General features: G+C 41.8%; 1 protein-coding gene and 1 pseudogene across 1 annotated transcript; both read left to right on the top strand.

The window, feature by feature from the left end:
- The first annotated feature begins 10,420 nt into the window (after positions 1 to 10,420).
- LOC121790054 lies at positions 10,421 to 10,954 on the top strand. The gene has a single exon (XM_042188348.1). It carries the CDS (start codon positions 10,421 to 10,423, stop codon positions 10,952 to 10,954), a length of 534 nt encoding a protein of 177 aa, XP_042044282.1.
- Positions 10,955 to 15,179: 4,225 nt separating this feature from the next.
- Positions 15,180 to 17,158, top strand: LOC121790046 (annotated as a pseudogene).
- Positions 17,159 to 20,329: the final 3,171 nt, after the last annotated feature.

The following is a 20,329-nucleotide window of genomic DNA, read 5'->3' as shown; positions in this document are numbered from 1 at the left end:
ACCGACATAACGACGCGATCGGCGTTGCAGAGCGCCAGAGCCAGCGCACGCATAGCGACTACCTTCACTGATAAGAGTTCCACGCCTACAGCCATTGAGGGAACACCATCACAAGGCAACACCAGAGCTCGTCGCACACGGAGGCCTCCAATCCGTTTCCAATACTAAGTAGGGAGTTAGTATTTATAGTTAGTTATGTTCTTTTATCTAATGTAATAGAGTAGGAAGTCGAGCGTATTTATAAGCTCTATCTCGGGTTTTCTTTGTGGTTCTTTCCCTGGAGATAGGAGGTCGAACCACCCTAGGGTCTTTTTTTGACAAACCGAACGGGGAGGAGTAGTTATAAAAAGGGAACTTGTCCACGCATTTATTATGAATGAGAAGTTATTTCCCACGTTTGTTGTTTTTTCTTTCATTTTTCTCCAAATCTAACTGCTTGCGGAGGTGTCGACCGCAGAGCCCCCCTCGCCGTCAATCCTTCTCTCTGATACGACCAACGTCGTATCATTCACTCTCTCTGAAGTGATGAACTCCACAAAACTCGGCTCCGACGATCCATCCAGGCATCCACTAACGAGAAATTAACTGCCATTGGAGGAGGATCTCCATCGATTCGGCTCCAGACCACCGGTTTTGAGCCGGAAAAGGGGTGCTCCGCCGGCTGAAGCATTGAATGACGGTGGCGTGATTGTCGAAGAAAATCCGATGCAGTAGGGTATAGTGTGCTGGTTTGGTTTTCGGCGACGATATATTGAGATCGAAAAGAAGCGCCGGTTAAGCGTAGGGAGAGAATGGGAAGTCATTGCTGGCGACTGGTAGAAAGAGCAACGGGTGGAATGGATGGATTAGCAGCAGAAAATTACAAGTGGAGTTCACTGTAATGCGCCATTTCCTTTTACTTGTAATTGTGTTATGGCGTTCTCACTGACTATCAATGCTCCTACTTCAACACTCACAACACAATAAAATAATATTATAAACATTTAAATGATGATGAGATTTTATAACATTATTTTATTATATTGGAAGAGGAGTGTTGAAGTAGGAGATCCTTTCTGAGTGAGTACACTCTTACTCCGTTCAAAAAATACTAGTAAATGTAATAGCGAGAAAAAAGTTTTTCATGTATAGAAATGACTCGAAGGAACTTTTCAACTTAAAAAAATGACACAACTATGAGAGAAGAGAGTCTTAAACTAGGAATTTTGATATTTAATTGATAACTAGTACTCCCTCTGTCCCAAAGAAGATTACACACTTTGGAGATGATACGAGATTTTAGGAGATATTGTTTTGTGTGTTAAGTGGTGAGAGAAAATATAATTTCATAATTGATGTGAGAGGAAACTTTTTCCAAAAGAGGAAATGTGACATCTTTTGCAGGACAAACTTTTTCCAAAAGAGGAAATGTGACATCTACTATGAGACGGAGGGGGTACTATAAAAGAGAAGAGAAATATAAGTACTACTACTTTGGTTCCATAGTACTAGTAGAGTCATTTCATTTTCTGCACTCCGTTTTAGAAAAATGATAATAAATAATTAAAATTGAGAAAGAGTAAAGTAAAAAGATGATAATAAATAATTAAAATGGAGAAAGAGTAAAGTAACAAAAAAAATGAGGATAGAAAATGAAATGACTCTTCTAATGTGGAACGGAGGGGTACTATAACTGCAGTCAAAAAGAAAAAATAATTAAAATAATAGCAGTCCATATATTTATAAATTATGAGTAGTAAATAAATAGATATATATTCACTCCATCTCACAAAAGCATGTACTTTTGGTTGGATACGAGTTTTAATGTATATTGTTAGTATGTCTTATGAATAAAAATCATAAATAGTGTCTCACCAAAAAAATAGTTTTTCAAAATTAAAAAATGCATACGGTTATGGAAAGAATTAAAAAGGAAAGAATGTATGTCTTATGAATAAAAATCATAAATAGTGTTGACAACTTTGGTCAATAAAACAAAATGACAAAGTAACTATTTCTATGGATGACCTATTCCACGTCTCTATCTCATTTCTACGTCAATGCTATTTTATTTTAAATTTTTGCACTTCGATATTCAATATGTTCTCAAATAAATTAACTAAAAATAACAAAATAATATAATACACAAATCTTCGATGTATTATATGTTGTAAAATCTTCGATGTACTATACGTTGTAAAATGAGGGTGTGTATTGAGTCCTCGACCTCGTCCAAAGAGGAATAAGAACACATTGCTATTCTAGAGAGAGAAAGATGAGAGAAATGAGATGGGAGTGGGCACTAGAATAAATGGGATGAGGTATTTATAGTGGAAAATAAAATAAAATAAAAATGGTAAAATGCCGATGATCGGCGATCTCGGCCCCACAATGGACTCCGGTCGACCGCTGATCTCGCACCCATTCCGTCTGCCATTCCTGACCTCTCAACTATTGGACGAAGTCGACCGCCACCTCCTTCGCCACAATGGGTGCCAGCTCGGCACCGATCTCCGCAGCGCGCCATTGCGGGTGCTCTTAGAGCATCCACAATGGGGCGCCCGATTTCATTTCACGATTCCACTCTCGAAACTCACATTTACTATGAAATGGATTCAAGTCCCAATAGTCCGATGTTTGGGGGTGATGCGCGTTGGCCAAGTACAGAACCCGACGAATATCGATCGTTCGACGCCAACACGGAGTACGATCCCGAATTCAGTACGGATTCGTACGATTTGTCTGACATGGAACCGTCTCCAACCCGACCCGTCGCCCCCTCCCGTCGCCCTGCCGCCGCCGCCACCCCATCGCCGTTGCCGCCCCCGCCAGAAAGAAGTGGATCCGGCACCGGGCGTACAAGGTGCCACCTCCGGAAACGAATGAAGAGTACTCCACTGGGAGGACGAACTACCAACCGGATGAAACCCTCGTCTTGGCTAGGTGTTGGGTGGATATTTCGGAGGACCCGGTATTCGCGAACAACCAGAAGCAGCTTGCGTACTGGGAGCGCATCGTCGAGCGCTACAATGAGGCGACGCCGTCGAGTGCGTACAAGTGTCATAGGGAGCAGCTCCGCAAGCACTGGGACCAGGTGAAGAAGCAAGTCAAACTGTTCGCAACGGAGTACGAGAAGTGCTCGAGGGAGCAGGGAAGCGGCGAGAGCTTGAGCGATGTGCGCGATAGAGCGATGTTGTCTTACCAGTCCATGTACGGCGACTTCAAGCATTTCAACATCTGGACACTCTTGAGGGACAAGCAGAAATTCCAAGGCGGGATTCTGCACACCGTTGCGACAAAGAGGACGAAGACCACCAAAGCTGGTGGTTACACGAGCAGCGAAAGTGGAACTCGTCCGGTGGACCTCAACCGGACGTACGCGGAGGATGAGAGTTCCGACACACTGATGTCCTCCCGGCGTCCTATAGGCGTCAAGGCTGCGAAGAACAAGGGGAAGGCGACAACGACATCATCCTCGACCGCCGCCGCCCCATCGCCGATCCCGGTCTCGATCCTGATCCCAACCCCGAGCCCGACTGCTCCGCGTATGTGGAGTTGGCAACAACCTCGATGGCGCGAACGTTGTTGCAGACGCATAAGGCCCTCGAGAAGTGTACGGACCCCGCCAAAGCCGAATACTCCGGGGGTTGATCGATGAGCTGCGCCGGAAGTTGGGAATTTCATAGATTAGCCAACTTGAATCGTGTAACTTTTGTTTAATCAATGTAGTCTTCGCCGGTTTTTATTTAATCGTTGCGTTTTTTAATTAGTTTGCATTATATATTTTGAAAACATTTAAATTAATTAACTAAACAATAGTAAAACCTATAGGGCACCCCTTAGGGAGCGCCTTAGGGTGTCCCACTGCAGGTGGAAGGGTAGAAGGATAAAAAAGATGACGTGGCGTTGCATAGGGCGCGCCTTAGGGCACCCACAATGGGCCCCCCGATGGCGGCCATCATCCTCGGGCGCGGACGATGCCTCCATTGTGGGTGCCCGCCATCGTCCGCACCCTACGTCCACGCCCGATGCATCGTTCGAGGAAGAAGCGCGGACGATGGCCCATCGTCCGCACCATCAGGCGCCCCATTGTGGGCTAGGCGGACGATGGCACGCGTTTTTGATTTTTTTTTTTCCGAATTTTGTCTATTTAAACCTTGTTTCTCATTCACTTGTTCATACGAACATCTCGCCTCTCTCATTTCGCTTATCTCTCACATTTCTACCTCTCTCGCATACCAAAATAAACCACGACGAGGAAACCACTAGTTCTAGTTCCTCGGAGTCAAGTAGTTCGACCTCTGAAGCTTTAGTGCAGCCGTTGAAGAGGCCATGGAGGAATGCTTAGTCGAAATTCAGCGCGAGGAGGCGGCGGCGGAGCAGATCCACAGGCATATTCGACGTCGGACGTCTGTCCGACGTGACCACGCGGCAGCTCACCAACGTCTGGTTGCAGACTATTTTGCCGATCAACCACGGTGGGGACCGACTGTTTTCCACCGCCGGTTTAGAATGCCACGTTACCTTTTTCTCAGCATTGTCCGGACGTTGTCGTCACGTGATGAATACATGACGTATCGTGAAGACGGCATTGGCAGACCCGGCCTTACACTGTTGCAAAAGTGCACGGCTGCAATCCGTCAGTTGGCCTACGGCACCACGGCGGACATCTTCGACGAGTACCTCCACGTCGGGGATACAACAGGCTGGGAGTGCCTGAGGAGATTTTGTAGGGGAGTTGTGGAGGCCTACGACGACACATATTTGCGCAAGCCAACTGCCACTGATTGCCAGGGCCTGATGAAGATGCACGAGACAGCGCACGGCTTTCCTGGGATGCTAGGGAGCATCGACTGTATGCACTGGCAGTGGAAGAATTGTCCGACAGCGTGGAGAGGACAATTCACTAGTGGATACAAGGGCATCCACCCGATGATGATCCTCGAAGCCGTCTGTGACATCCCTAACCCGAAACATGCATTTTTTTCGTCATTGTACATCATGTTAAGTGTGTACCATAGAGTAATTTTTCAATATATATATATATATATATATATATATATAGGAAAATGATCAATACAAAACTTGATCTCAATACAAAATCCAGACCAAATCCTGACCATGAGATTTGACAATCCAATGGTCAATAATTAAACAAAAACACGGAGGGTCATTGTAAAGCAGTTTTAGGTCATATTATAAACTTTGGATTTGAGGTCATGTTAAGACCATTTCATGTCATCCTTACTATAATGACGTAAAAATAAGCTTACAATGACCTAAAAATGACTTTTGTATGCTTGGTTCTGCATTTTTGTATTAAGAATGCTTTTGCATGGATCAAAACCCTATATATATATATATATAGTATAACAAAAATATTATACATATGAAATAATTAATTTTAAATGTGTTTGCAATACGTGTGTATATGTGCAATATATTATTAAGGTACATACTTATATATAAATTGCATGTTTATAGTAAATAAATTAAAATATATAGAAGTGTGTGAAACGTGTAATACATATATATGATTTAAGGTGTTTCTTTGTAAATCCTTTAAGGATTGCGTGGCTTATGATTTTACTACGTGTAAGGATACGAAATTTGTGTATTATTACAATTTGGACACGTAAAGCAACATTGGTTATTAAATAATATAAAAAAATTATGATGAGTCGGTCGCATAATTGACACTAAATCATTTATATAGCTTCTATATTTTAAACTTGTGGAGGAGGGAGAAAAATAAAAAGGGGGAAAGAAAAAGTAAGGGAACTACTGTCCGATTCATTTTGGCGAGGAGAAGGTCATATAGTGTGAGGTGATGTCGAAAGCTTGAGTAGAATATGCTATAATCAGGTGTGTATAAATCACACTTTTAGTTTTACATGTGTTATGTGGTTGATTGTTATATGTTGAATTGGAGTGAATTATTGGATTATATGGTGTGAAATTGATATGATTATGAATTGTTTGATTTTGATGGTCGAATATGATATGAATATTTGATTGCTGAAATGGACGTGTTTGTTTAGATATATTGGATAATTTGATGGAATATGATATGGATATGTTATTGGTGCAAAGGATATGTTTATGATACTGTTTATGTGAATCATTGGATTAAAGAGGATCTGTGACAGCCTTGTACTGGATCTGAAATTTTAGAGGGACCTATGAGTCCAAATACAGAGGGACCTTCGGGTCAAATACAGAGGGACCTATGAGTCCAATTACAGAGGGACCTTCGGGTCAAATACAGAGGGACCTATGAGTCCAATTACAAAGAGACCTTCGGGTCATAGAGGAATCCCGGGCAGATACCAGGCTTGACTGTTACAGAATAATAAACTGAATAGAGTGGCATATGCATATGAATATGAACTGGTTTGTTTTTAAATTATGTTATATATTGTTTCTGATTATTTGTATTGATAAAAGAATATGCTTGATGTTTGTATCATGTGAGATTAAAGGTGGAAATTTATATATACTGAGTTGTGGCTCATATAAACCACTAAATTTTTCAGGAATAAGATAGCAGTAAAGTTTTGACTGACATGGGTCATAGGAACTCCACGTGTTATCAGGTTCGGCGGCTGACGCATATTGGCAACCTTCTCTTCCTCATCATTTTGCATGTAGATAAATGTATAGTATATAGAGTGGTGAGAGGATTCCACTACGTTACAGGATATTTTGAAATATGTATCGGATAAGTGTTGGTTTGAACTTATATAATATGGGTGTTCTATGATTTATACACGTGTATTGATTGCTTTTGTGATAAGGGATTTATTTATTATAAGAGTATACGTTAGAGGGGTTGAGGTGTGACAATTTAGGTGGTATCAGAGCGGGGATAGAATCCCGCTGGGACATGGCATTCATGAATATCATATGATACATTTCGGTTAGATGTTTCATTTGCATTTCAATTATCACAAACATGGGTCACTGAGGAGATAAGGGTCAGCCGCCCTGCATCATCAATTAATAGTAGAAACATTTCGTATACATGTTGCATCATATGGGGATTACCTAGGCTTTTGGAACAAAAAGTACATGGACCAATGATGGGGCACAAAGGTAGAAATTTTAGAGAACTCCGAAAAATGGAATTGTTGACTTTATGAGACTACTGATCCGGCCGAGGCTGAGATATGGTTGAAAAGGATAGAGAACATGTGTTCAATCAGATGAGTTGTATGTCAGAAGAACGTTTTGATTAAACAGTGTCTCTTCTTTGAAGCAATATTTACTATTGGGCAGAAACAGTCCCACAAGCTATTATACAACCTTTGGTACTAAGTTCAGACGATTTTCCTAGAGAATTTAATGATAAATATATGCAAGAAGTGTATTGTGATGATGAAGTAAAGAGAGATTCTGTCTTTAAACCAGAACTATGTTTGTTGTTGATTATGAGCTGTCATTGTTTCAGTATACACGGTTTATCTAGACTGCGTGGTGTGAGTTAATTCAGTTGAGCTGCCAGCGGATATTGATTCCCTTGTTCATACACAAATTTGGTATTATCACGGGTATAAATTGGTTGTCACTTCATCGAACTAAGGCAGCTTGTCATGTTAAAGAAATGTTAATATAATCATCGAGACGAGTTCGAGTGATATTTAATGGTATCGATCAATTGCAACTTGTTTTATATTAGCTACACCGGCTTTTTGATTTATCCGAAGTGGAAATCTCTCTGGAGTATCACCTGATCAAGAGACAAACTTCACTATTGAGTTACTACCAGGTACTACATTTATTTATATTCACAATTATCAAATGTCTTTATTAGAATTTCAGGAGTTTAAGAAACAGTTACAAGAGTTGTCAGACAAGAGATATGTATGACTCAATATTTTACTTTGGAGAACATCAATATTATTTTTGAAGAAGAAGGACGACACACTGCGACATTATATACACTATTGGAAGTCGAATCAAGTGACTGTGAAGAATAAATATCTATTACCTAGAATAGAAGATTTATTTGATCAATTTCAAGGTATGCCACTGTTTTCGAGTACGGATTTTCGATCAAGATACCATCAGTTGAAGATAGCTAAAGAGAATACTGCAGAGACACCATTTAAAACTCAGTACGACTATTATGAGTTTTGGTTATGCCTTTCAAATTAACTATTGCACCTACAATTATTTATGGCATTGATGAACGAAGTCTCTCAACCATTCCTATATCACTTAGTGATTATTTTTATTGACTTACTATTATATTTCACAAAATACAGATGAGCATGTTAATAACTTGCAGTCAGTATTACAAGTTTTGCAAGATAAACATCGTATTGCAAGGTTGGGTAAGTGTAAGTCTAGCTAGATCATATGGTATTATTGGGACACATGGTATCAGGTTGAAGAATGGAAATGGATATACATAGTGTTGCCCACGGTTCGAAAACCGGCGGTTCCGATTTTGGCGGAGGCGGAACCGGAACCGGACCGTGAGGCTATTTCACGGTTCCGGTTCCGGTTCGAAAACCGGCGGTTCCGGTTCCGGTTCGGAACCGCCGGTTTTCCGGCGGTTTTGGCAGTTCCGGTTTTCGAACCGGCGGTTTCGCGGTTCAATTATTATTTTTTTTTAAAAATTTGAAATTTGGCTTTATACAACAAATCGGAACAAGACAATGCATAATTCAAGCACAAATAAGACGAATAAGGAGAAAATGAAATAAATTTTATTGATTTTGAGTTGTAACGGACAACGATACATTACAATTTACAATACATAAGTATACAATACAACAACATACAACAATGTAATATAATTTACAAGTGTCGTCGCCTCGTCGGACTCGGAAAGTAAGTAAAAAAAACATGAAATTTGAAAAAAAAAATTTGAAATTTCACAAAATCGGCGGTTTTGGCGGAAAACCGCCGGAACCGCCGGTTTCCGAGACAAAACCGCCAGTTTCCGGGATAAAAACCGCCGGTTCGGTCAATGAACCGTCTGCAAAAGCTGCGCCATTGTCGCCTCGTGTTCCGCGCCGCCTCGAAAGCCACTGAACCGGCGGTAAACCGCCGGTTTTCACGGTTAACCGCAGGTTAACCGCCGAAAAACCGGCGGTTCCGGCCGGTTTTGCTGCTGAAAAGCTGCCGCCGCCGGCCCCATCCCCCATGCCTCGATATACGCACCCGAACCGGCGGTTCCGTGGTTAACCGCCGGTTTCGAACCGTCCCGAACCGCCGGTTCGGTGACGGTTCCGGTTCGAAATATCTTGAACCTGAACCGGACCGCGACCCGAATTGCGACGGTTCCGGTTCGGGAATATTGCCACGGTTCCGGTTCGACGGTTAACCGCCGGAACCGGAATCGGAACCGGTGGGCATCTCTAGATATACAGAATATTGAAGTATTTGTCAACTGAAAATGATTCTCGATTATGGTTGAATTGATTAAGAAGTTATTGCGGAAGAGTTCTCCTCTTATATGGAGTGAAGCATGTCAAAACAATTTTGATAAGTTGAAGCATTAATTGACTATGTCGTCTATATTGGTTATTTCCACAGGTATATGATATTATGTTATTTACAGTAATGCACTGCAACGTGGATTTGGTTTTCTTCTATTAAAAAAATGGAAAGTTTATTGCTTATGCGTCAAGGACAATCACGAGTACATGAAGCTTCTTATTCTATTTCTGATCTGGATTTAACAGTGTTGTTTTCCTTTGAAGATTTGGCATTCTTATCTGCATGGAGAGACTTTTTGAATTTCGGCCGATCATGACAGATTGAAATATTTGATGAGTTAGAAGGAGTTGAATATGAGACTAAGACATTGGATGGAGTTTCTTAAAGAATATGATTACACCATCGTAATACCATCTTAAAAAGGCGAATGTTGTTACAGATGCTTTGAGTTACAAGTCAAGCTGAGTGATTACATATATACAAATATCATTATTAGAGTATTATTGTTGGTCGAAGAGGAAGAAGAAAGTCGTAGAGTTTGTTTCAAGGTGTTTGATATGTCAACAGGTTAAAGCATAACAGTGTGTACCTACAGGTTTGTTGAAGCCTTTAACTATTCTAGTCTCAAAATGAGAACACATTACCATAAATTTTGGTACAGGGTCACCGATAGTACATTTCTTACCTATAAGATGGCGTTGTTCGTTATATCACTTAGCTGAAAAGTACGCGAAAGATGCAGCACGATTATATGGTATTCTATCTTTTATGTCTAGAGGTCCGCAATTTACTATCTACGGAGACATGATTATATTTTAGTAATATTTTTCACCCTTAGAAAGATGGTAAGTCAGAGAGAACTATAAAGACGTTGGAAGAAATGTTTTGTGCTCGTGTTATTGAATTTCAGGGTTCATGGGATGAGTATATTCTGCTGATAAAGTTTGCGTATACTAACCAGTTTCATTTATGACACTGTATGAGACATTGTATGGTAGAAAATGTAGAAGTTCAGTATATAGAGATTCTAGAAGGACCAGAAATTATCCAGGAAATTGTTTCTAAGATTGATATCATTAAAAGCAGACTGAAGGCGACACAAGACAGACAGAAGAGTTATTATGATCAGCATCGGAAAGAGATGGAATATGAGGTTGGAGATAAAGTTTTCTTGCGAGTCTCACCTTGGAAAGGAGTAATGCGATTTGGACATAAAGGTAAGCCGAGTCCTCGTTATATTGGGCCATATGATATTTTCGAAAGAGTTGGACCGTTAGCGTACATGTTAGCATTACCTCCAGAGTTAGAGCAGATTCATAATGTTTTCCACGTCAGTATGCTTCGACGTTATTGGTCTGATCCGTCACATGTTCTGAGAGATCCTGATATACAGATTTCTGAGAATCTGAGTTACATAGAGGAACCAGTTAATATTGTAGACCGACAGGTTAAACAATTGCAAAGAAAAGAGATCCCAATAGTTAAAGTTAGTTGGCGGAATCACAGGGTCGAAGAGGCTACTTAGGAAACTGAAGAAAAAATGAGAAAGAACTATCCATATCTGTTTACGGGTTAGTGATTTTATTGGATGCATTAACTCAAGGGAAAAGCGAATTTTGCGGACAAAATTCTTAAAGAGGGGAAGAATTGTGACATCCCTAACCCGAAACATACATTTTTTTCGTCATTGTACATCATGTTAAGTGTGTACCATAGAGTAATTTTTCAAATATATATATATATATATATAGTATAACAAAAATATTATACATATGAAATAATTAATTTTAAATGTGTTTGCAATACGTGTGTATATGTGCAATATACTATTAAGGTACATACTTATATATAAATTGCATGTTTATAGTAAATAAATTAAAATATATAGAAGTGTGTGAAACGTGTAATACATATATATATGATTTAAGGTGTTTCTTTATAAATCCTTTAAGGATTGCGTGGCTTATGATTTTACTACGTGTAAGGATACGAAATTTGTGTATTATTACAATTTGGACACGTAAAGCAACATTGGTTATTAAATAATATAAAAAAAATTATGATGAGTCGGTCGCATAATCGACACTAAATCATTTATATAGCTTCTATATTTTAAACTTGTGGAGGAGGGAGAAAAATAAAAAGGGGGAAAGGAAAAGTAAGGGAACTACTGTCCGATTCATTTTGGCGAGGAGAAGGTCATATAGTGTGAGGTGATGTCGAAAGCTTGAGTAGAATATGCTATAATCAGGTGTGTATAAATCACACTTTTAGTTTTACATGTGTTATGTGGTTGATTGTTATATGTTGAATTGGAGTGAATTATTGGATTATATGGTGTGAAATTGATATGATTATGAATTGTTTGATTTTGATGGTCGAATATGATATGAATATTTGATTGCTGAAATGGACGTGTTTGTTTAGATATATTGGATAATTTGATGGAATATGATATGGATATGTTATTGGTGCAAAGGATATGTTTATGATACTGTTTATGTGAATCATTGGATTAAAGAGGATCTGTGACAGCCTTGTACTGGATCTGAAATTTTAGAGGGACCTATGAGTCCAAATACAGAGGGACCTTCGGGTCAAATACAGAGGGACCTATGAGTCCAATTACAGAGGGACCTTCGGGTCAAATACAGAGGGACCTATGAGTCCAATTACAGAGAGACCTTTGGGTCATAGAGGAATCCCGGGCAGATACCATGCTTGACTGTTACAGAATAATAAACTGAATAGAGTGGCATATGCATATGAATATGAACTGGTTTGTTTTTAAATTATGTTATATATTGTTTCTGATTATATGTATTGATAAAAGAATATGCTTGATGTTTGTATCATGTGAGACTAAAGGTGGAAATTTATATATACTGAGTTGAGGCTCATATAAACCACTAAATTTTTCAGGAATAAGATAGCAGTAAAGTTTTGACTGACATGGGTCATAGGAACTCCACGTGTTATCAGGTTCGGCGGCTGACGCATATTGGCAACCTTCTCCTCCTTATCATTTTGCATGTAGATAAATGTATAGTATATAGAGTGGTGAGAGGGTTCCACTACGTTACATGATATTTTGAAATATGTATCGGATAAGTGTTGGTTTGAACTTATATAATATGGGTGTTCTATGATTTATACACGTGTATTGATTGCTTTTATGATAAGGGATTTATTTATTATATGAGTATACGTTAGAGGGGTTAAGGTGTGACACCGTCACTGACCATCGGCTCTGGATCTGGCATGCTTACTTCGGCGTAGCCGGGTCGAACAACGACATTAACGTCCTCAACTCATCCACCCTCTTCACCGAGCAATGCAATGGCAACGGCCCGGCCATCGAGTTCACTGCTAACAGGCGCCAATACCACATGGGGTACTACTTGGCCGATGGTATATACCCACGGTGACCTGTTTTTGTGAAGACGATCAGCTGCCCAATTGGTGAGAAGAGGGTTTTATTTGCGCAAAAGCAGGAGTCGGCGCTGAAGGATGTCGAGCGGGCATGTGGTGTGCTCCAAGCACGGTGGGCAATTGTGAAAGGGCCGGCTCGTCTCTGGTTCAAGGAAGTCATCGCCGATGTCATGTATGCGTGCATAATCATGCACAACATGATAGTCGAGCATGAAGGTGGGAGCATCTAGCTCGTCCAGCACGGCGACCGAGCCCCCCGCTAGAGGATTACCGCCGGGCTTCAATGAGATTCTATCTAGACAGGCATCAATGCGCAACCAACAAGACCATGCTCAGCTCATGAACGACATGATTGAAGAAGTGTGGGCCCGTAACCGCCGTCGCTGAGTTTGCTTATTTTTGTAATTCGTATTGTAATGTATTAATTTTTATAAATGAAATGAAGTTTTTTCCCAATTTTTGTAGTTATTTAAATATTCAATTAAAAAAATGCATAGGGCGCGCCTTAGGGCGCCCCACTGCAGGTAGGGGGTAGGAGGATAAAACTGATGACGTGGCGCGCCATAGGACGTGCCTTAGGGCGCCCCATTGTGGATGGCTTAGGGCGCCCCATTGCTGGCCATCCACAATGGGGCGCCCAAAGGCGCACCCTATATGTTTTACTATTGTTTTGTTAATTAATTTAAATGTTTTCAAATATATAATGCAAACTAATTAAAAAACAGAACGAGTAACTAAAAACCGGCGAAGATTGCATTAATTACACAAAAGTTACACGATTCAAGTTGGCAAATCTAAGCAATTCCCAACTTGCGGAGCAGCTCATCGATAAATCCCCGAAGATATTCGGCTTCGACGGGGTCCGTACACTTCTTGAGGGCCTTGTGCGTCTGCAACAACGTCTTCGCCATCGAGGTTGTTGCCAACGACTCATACGCGGCGGCCGTCCGGCTCGGGGTCGGGATCGGGACCGGGATCGGCGATGGGGTGGCGGCGGTCGAGGATGATGTCGCCGCCGCCTTCCCCTTGGCCTTCGCAACCTTGACGCCTATGGGACGCAGGGAGGACATCAGTGTGCCGGAACTCTCAATGTCCTCGTACGTCCGGTTGAGGTCCACCGGACGAGTTCCGCTTTCGCTGCTCATGTAACCACCAGCTTCGGTGGTCTTCATCCTCTTTATCGCACCGGTGTGCAGAATCCCACCTTGGAACTTCTGCTTGTCCCTCAAGAGCGTCCAGATGGCCTCATGCTTGAAGTCGCCGTACATGGACTGGTACGACAACAGCGCTTTAGCGCGCACGTCGCTCAAGCTCTCGCCGCTCCCCTGCTCCCTCGAGCACTTCTCGTACTCCGCCGCGAACAGGTTGACTTGCTTCTTCACCTGATCCCAGTGCTTGCGGAGCCGCTCCCGTTGGCGCTTGTACGCGCTTGGCGGCTTCGCCGCATTGTAGCGCTCGGCGATGCGCTCCCAGTACGTCACCTACCTCTGGTTGTTCGCGAATATCGGGTCCTCCGATATATCCACCCAACACCTAGTTCGTACGACCGGGGGCGTACTCTTCACAATTGCCCGGAGGTGGCAACTTTTTCGCGCGGTGCCAGATCCACTTCTTTTTGGCGGGGGCGGAAGCGGCGGCGACTGCGGCGGCGCGGTGGGAGGGGGCGACGGGTCGGTTTGGAGACGGCTCCATGTCATCCAAACCGTACGATTCTGTACTAAATTCGAGATCGTACTGCGTGTTGGCATCGAACGGCCGATATTCGTCGGGTTCTGTACCCGGCCAACGCGCCTCACCAAACATCGGACTATTGGACTTGAATCCATTTCGTAGTAAATGTGAGTTTCGAGAGTGAAATCGTGAAATGAAATGTTACAAATGAAGGTGGGGTAGAGGTATTTATACAAAAAATAAAAAACGCATGCCATCGTCCGCGCCCATCGTCCGCCGAGCCCACAATGGGGCACCCGATGGCGCTGACGATAGGCAATCGTCCGCCGAGTCCACAATGAGGCGCCCGATGGCGCGGACAATAGTCCATCGTCCGCGCTTCTTCCGCGGACGATGCATTAGATGTGGGCGTAGGGCGCAGACGATGGCGGGCACCCACAATCGTCCGCGCTTCTTCCGCGGACGATGCATTAGGTGTGGGCGTAGGGCGCAGACGATGGCGGGCACCCACAATTAAGGCATCATCCGCGCCCGCGGATTATTGCCGCCATCGGACGCCCCAATTGTGTGCCCAGTACTACATGTAGATGAGGTGAATAAATGTGAGTGCCCTTAGAATAAATGATTAATGGAGGGTTTATCGAGGGTTCTTGTCCTAGCCTTGTCGCCATCTTGCCCTCTTCCTAGGATACCCTCTCTCATCTCCTGCTCATATCTCTGTAGCAGACAGAGAAATACTCAGACTTGACTCATCTGTAATCCTCAAGCCTACACATACCCTCACCCCGCACACAGACCTACATTGCATCTCTATTTGCAGTTAAGCCCTATTTCCCTCCCATGACGATCCGACACGATTCCCGATCTCGGATCCGAACCCGCGCCGCCGCTCGAACCACCACCCGCCGCCTCTCCCCCTGCTACCGCAACCCCGACGATCCAATCACCGGCATTTGCGCCTCCTGCCTCCGAGAGCGACTCTCCGGCCTCGACACCGCCCCCGCCCCCAATGCCACCCAGCCGGAGCTCCGCCGCTGCAGGTCAGTGGCTTCTAATTCCAGATGCGAAGCCTCCTCCAGCGGCCTCAACAAGCCCAGGCGGAAATCGTGCGACGTCGTTTCGGCTAGGGCATCGCTCTCTAATCTGTTCGATGTGGACGATCTGAAGAGCGGATCGGGGAGTGAGGCGAAGGTTGAATCGAAGAATGTAGGGCTTTTGAGAGACGCTTGCACTGTGATCGAGCCGCGGAAGAAGAATCAGGATAGGGTTAGGGTTTCGGATGAGGGATTTGGGGCCTGGGGGTTTGAATGTCGGTTGTAATAATTTGGGGGTTTAAGTCGATGAAAGAGTATATAGATCTCGAATTTGGGAATAAGAGTAAGAAAACTAAGGATTTAAGAGATATTGCTGGGAATATCTTTGGAGCAGCATCGGTGTTCAGTAAGAAACTGCGCATGTGGAGGCAAAAGAATAGCAAGATAAAAGAGAACAAAAACAACGCTATTGTTGCCGGCAATGATGGGCGAAAATTCGAGGAAAATCGCAGTGAGATTATGGGGAGAAGATCCTGCGACATTGAACCGAGGTTTTCGGTTGATGGTGGTCGGATTTCGTTTGAGGAGCCGAGAGCTTCGTGGGATGGGTATATGATAGCAAGAACAATCCCGAGGCTCGCTCCAATGTTCTCTGCTGTTGAGAGTGGAATCTTAGGGAATGCTAGCAGGTTTGAGAATCACAGATTGTCGGTTGATGGGCCAATGCAATCAATTATAGAGGATGAGAGTAGTTCTGGAGCTTCAGGTTCTGGCCACTCGAATTCAGATTCCTCCTCATCCATGAGGCGCAGTAGCTTTGATCGGTCTAGCTCTGTTAGGAGCTTCGGAAAGAAAGGGATAAGTTTGGAAGATCATGGAGTTGAAAGATTGGCATTTGAGTTCTGGTAAAGCTGATGAACTAGAAAAGCTTGGATCCACGCCAAGAAATGTTGCTGTCCTTGGTGGTGGTAACATGAATGCATCAGCGAAGAAATCTGTTAGGTGGCGTAAAGTCTGCAACGTGCTTGGCTTCAGAAACAAGAATTGCGAGAATGTAGGTGAGACCTTACGGGTGGATGCAGTCAGGGATGCTGCTCGTGAGAAGCAAGCAAAGGAGGCTAGTGAGCTTCTGAGAGACGTTGGGGATTGGAAGCTGGCACGAAGCAGTAGTGTTGCTGCTTCAAGAAAGTCATGTGATAGCCTGGGATCATATTATGCGAGGAGGAGTGTTGACAATGCAGGTGCATTCACTCTCAGTGAGAAGGGGAATTTCAAGCTGGAAAGAAACAGGAGCACGAAATTCCCCTCTGTTGATCTTGACAACGGTGTTACACCCTTCTACATGACACCATTGCGGAGCATGAGGAATAGCAAGTCAGGGAAGTTCAAATTCCAGAACTCACACTCCATTGCTGGGAATCTCTTGCAATTAAACTGACTGGAGGTAGCCAAATTATTCTCAGCATGGTTATTGTTTTGTGAGCTATATGGAGTTTTACTTTCCTTTTGTGCACCAAAGTATGTAATACTGTCACATAAACAGTTTGCAAAGCTCTTTTGTTAACACGAAAGTAGAAGTTTCTTCGTTTTCTTGCCTGGTTTATTTGAATCATTTACTAGATAGGAGAAGTTGTGGCTGTATATGCCTGCTGTGGATTTAGCAAGATCAGAACTGATGTTCTTGTGATTTTGCATTATATTGTTGGATATCACAGATGAAGAAAACGAAACATAAATAAACCTTAAGATGATCTTCCATTTCTTGCTAGTTCACTTTCTTTATCAAGATCAGCTAAAATTAAAGGTTCAGTTGCTGTGGTGCGTTGATTTGTAAATAGAGTTAATTCAATAGGGCTGTAGCGTCGGCATTGTAGCGATGAGCTCTGCAGAAGTCGAAAATTTTGACAGATTATCTGCTGAGCGACTAAGGATGTAAAGGTAAGTCATGGACTCACTTTGTTCGGAAACACTTTCAATAAATGAATATCTTGCTATTGTTACATTGTATGACAGTGTGGCACAAAACAGGTAAAATTGTTTTGCAAGTAATTTGGAGAAAAGCATACACCCTACATAATGTTGATACTTATCTGCAATTTTGAACTTTTGGTGAAAGGTAAACATGGTGTAGTGCTGTAACTGCTGTCTATTCTTTGGATTTAAGTTTAACTGAGCAGCATGGATTTTACCATGAATACAAGATTGAAACACCACTTTTCATGCACTAGTTTCAGCAAGGCATTATTACACAACGGATTGATTGTGTGGCTACACTACACGTGATAAGAATGTCACAGCAAAATTTGCCAGCCAGTATCTAAATCTGTTTCTCATTATTTTTATGCTACATCAGATATATCACTATTATTAAGGTCACGGTACACAATGTGGCACCACCGTCTTTTGCTGCATCATCATTTCTTTCAAACGATGAGATTGCAATTCATTCAGTGATGAGATTTTCTTTAAACCTTTGCTCATGTTATGAGATCTTCTCTGGGCCAACGATGATCATGTTCTTCTCACTTGCTGGTCTCGATCAAATCTCAGCTTTGATCTTCTCATCTCATATTCCGACTTTCATGGAAATTTCAGTTCCATCATAATCCTGAAGCATACATTGAACTGGCTACAAAGTCAAAGATCATGATTTTTCCCATTTTTAAATAACTGAGAAACATTATATTTTGGCTAAAGTTTGTTATTTTAGAAATCGTTTGCTCTAAAATCAACTATTATGAAAAGAAAATGATAATCACCCACAAAAAATAGCCATATCTTTCCGTTTTGGTCAATCCACATAAATGAGTCTATATCTATGTATGTTAAGTTGATCTTTTTAATATGAATTTCATTTTGGTTCGTCCACAATATTTTCACCACTTTTTCTCTTCATTTCTCGGGGTAAATATACAACTTATACAAAATGTATCACATTTGTTTTATATTAGTACAAAAAGTTTGAAATTAACATAAATCATACAAAAAGTTTCATTCGTGTTTTAATTTAGTACATTCCGTTATATGTGTTTAAACAGTGTTAACTTTTTACTTATATGACGTACAAACCATGAAACAATGATAAAAAAATTTGTACCAATATGAAACAATCATAAAACTTTTTGTACTAACATGAAACAATCATAAAACTTTTTATACTAACATGAAACAATGATAAAACATTTTGTACTTCGCATATACAAAGAGTTAACGCCGTACGGAATGTACTAAATTAAAACACGAATGAAACTTTTTGTATGATTTATGTCAGCTTCAAATTTTTTTGTACTAATATGTAACAAACTTAATACATTTGTATGAGTTATATATTTATCCCTCATTTCTCACTTCTTTGACGGTTTCATCACAACCACCCCATTCACCAAATCTTTCAAAATTCCCAACTCATTGAACTTCTCTTTTGTGCATGGCTCCACTCCCCAATCTCCATCCGCCGCAACCCACATTTCTCTATGATCGCATGGGCTTCATATTTGAGAAAATCGATGAAATTGATAAAGATCGTGTACAAAGAGACCAAACCCCCAAGCGAATTTGGGCTTGGCACAATTTCCAAGAAGCATAAAGAGGGATTATAGTCAAAATTGACAAAAGTGAAGCATTCGATCTTCTCTTTTCCCCTTTCTCAACCCTAATTATATCTTTTGAAAGTCTCTTCAACCCTCGTTCCAAAATTTGTGTGATTCGAGGAAGAGGGTGAAATGGTATTTGGAAATCTGGTTAGGGTAACTACCATTGACTAAATTCATGGGTTAATTTAGCATGATCAGCTCATTCAATTCACCATTTGCCGAAGGGATGTCCCCGACGAAGTTGTTGCCACTGAGCAATGGATTTGCGATCGATCAACTTTAGACGAATGAGATTTATATACTCCTTCTGTCCCAAGGAAGATGACCCCTTCCTTGGGCGGCATGAGATTTTATGCAACTTTATTTTGTGTGTTAAGTTAACAGAATAAAGTAAGGGAAAATGAACAGAGTAGAGATAAAAGTGTTTCCATTTTTAGTAATAGGTCATCTTGGTTTGAATAAACCAAAAAAGAAAGTGAGTCATCTTCTGTGGAACAGATGAATTATTATTTTTCCATTTTGATGCATCCCACAAAATTAGTCCACTTCTATTTTTGACATGTTTTTCTCTCTAATGAAATGACTACATTCTCCACTAACAACACTCCAATAATTTCTTTATCTATCTTTCACTTTACCAATTTACCACTAAAACCTATTCTATCCATAAAGACCCTATTTTCCAATTTATCACTAAGGCCATCCACAATGGGGCAGCTTAAGGCGCGCCCTAAAGTCCGCCCTATGCACCGCCACGTCAGCATTTTATCCTCCTGCCCTTCCACCTGCAGTGGGGCGCCCTAAGGCGCGCCCTAATCATTTTACTATTGTTTTCAAATATATAAATGCAAACTTATTAAAAAACACAACGATTAACTAAAAGAACGGCAAAAAATTCTCATTGATTAAAAAAAAGGTTACACGAGTTAGAAATAAAAAAATGTCTATCCTACAAAAGCCACAACTTCCGGCTCAACTCATCGCTCAACCTCTGGAGGTGCTCGGCTTGGGCCGGATCCGTACACTTCATAAGGGCGCTGTGCGTATCCAACAACGTCCGCGCCATCGAGGTCGTTGCCAAATCCGCGTAGGCGTGTGTCACCTGGATCGTCGTCGGGGTCGGGGTCGGGATCGGCGATGGGGGGGGGGGGTCGAGGAGGATGTTGCCTT

This window comes from Salvia splendens, unplaced genomic scaffold (genome assembly GCF_004379255.2).
Source record: "Salvia splendens isolate huo1 unplaced genomic scaffold, SspV2 ctg398, whole genome shotgun sequence".
NCBI lineage: Eukaryota > Viridiplantae > Streptophyta > Magnoliopsida > Lamiales > Lamiaceae > Salvia > Salvia splendens.
The sequence above is the reverse complement of the archived record's forward strand: the minus strand, read 5'-3'. Positions and strand labels throughout refer to the sequence as shown.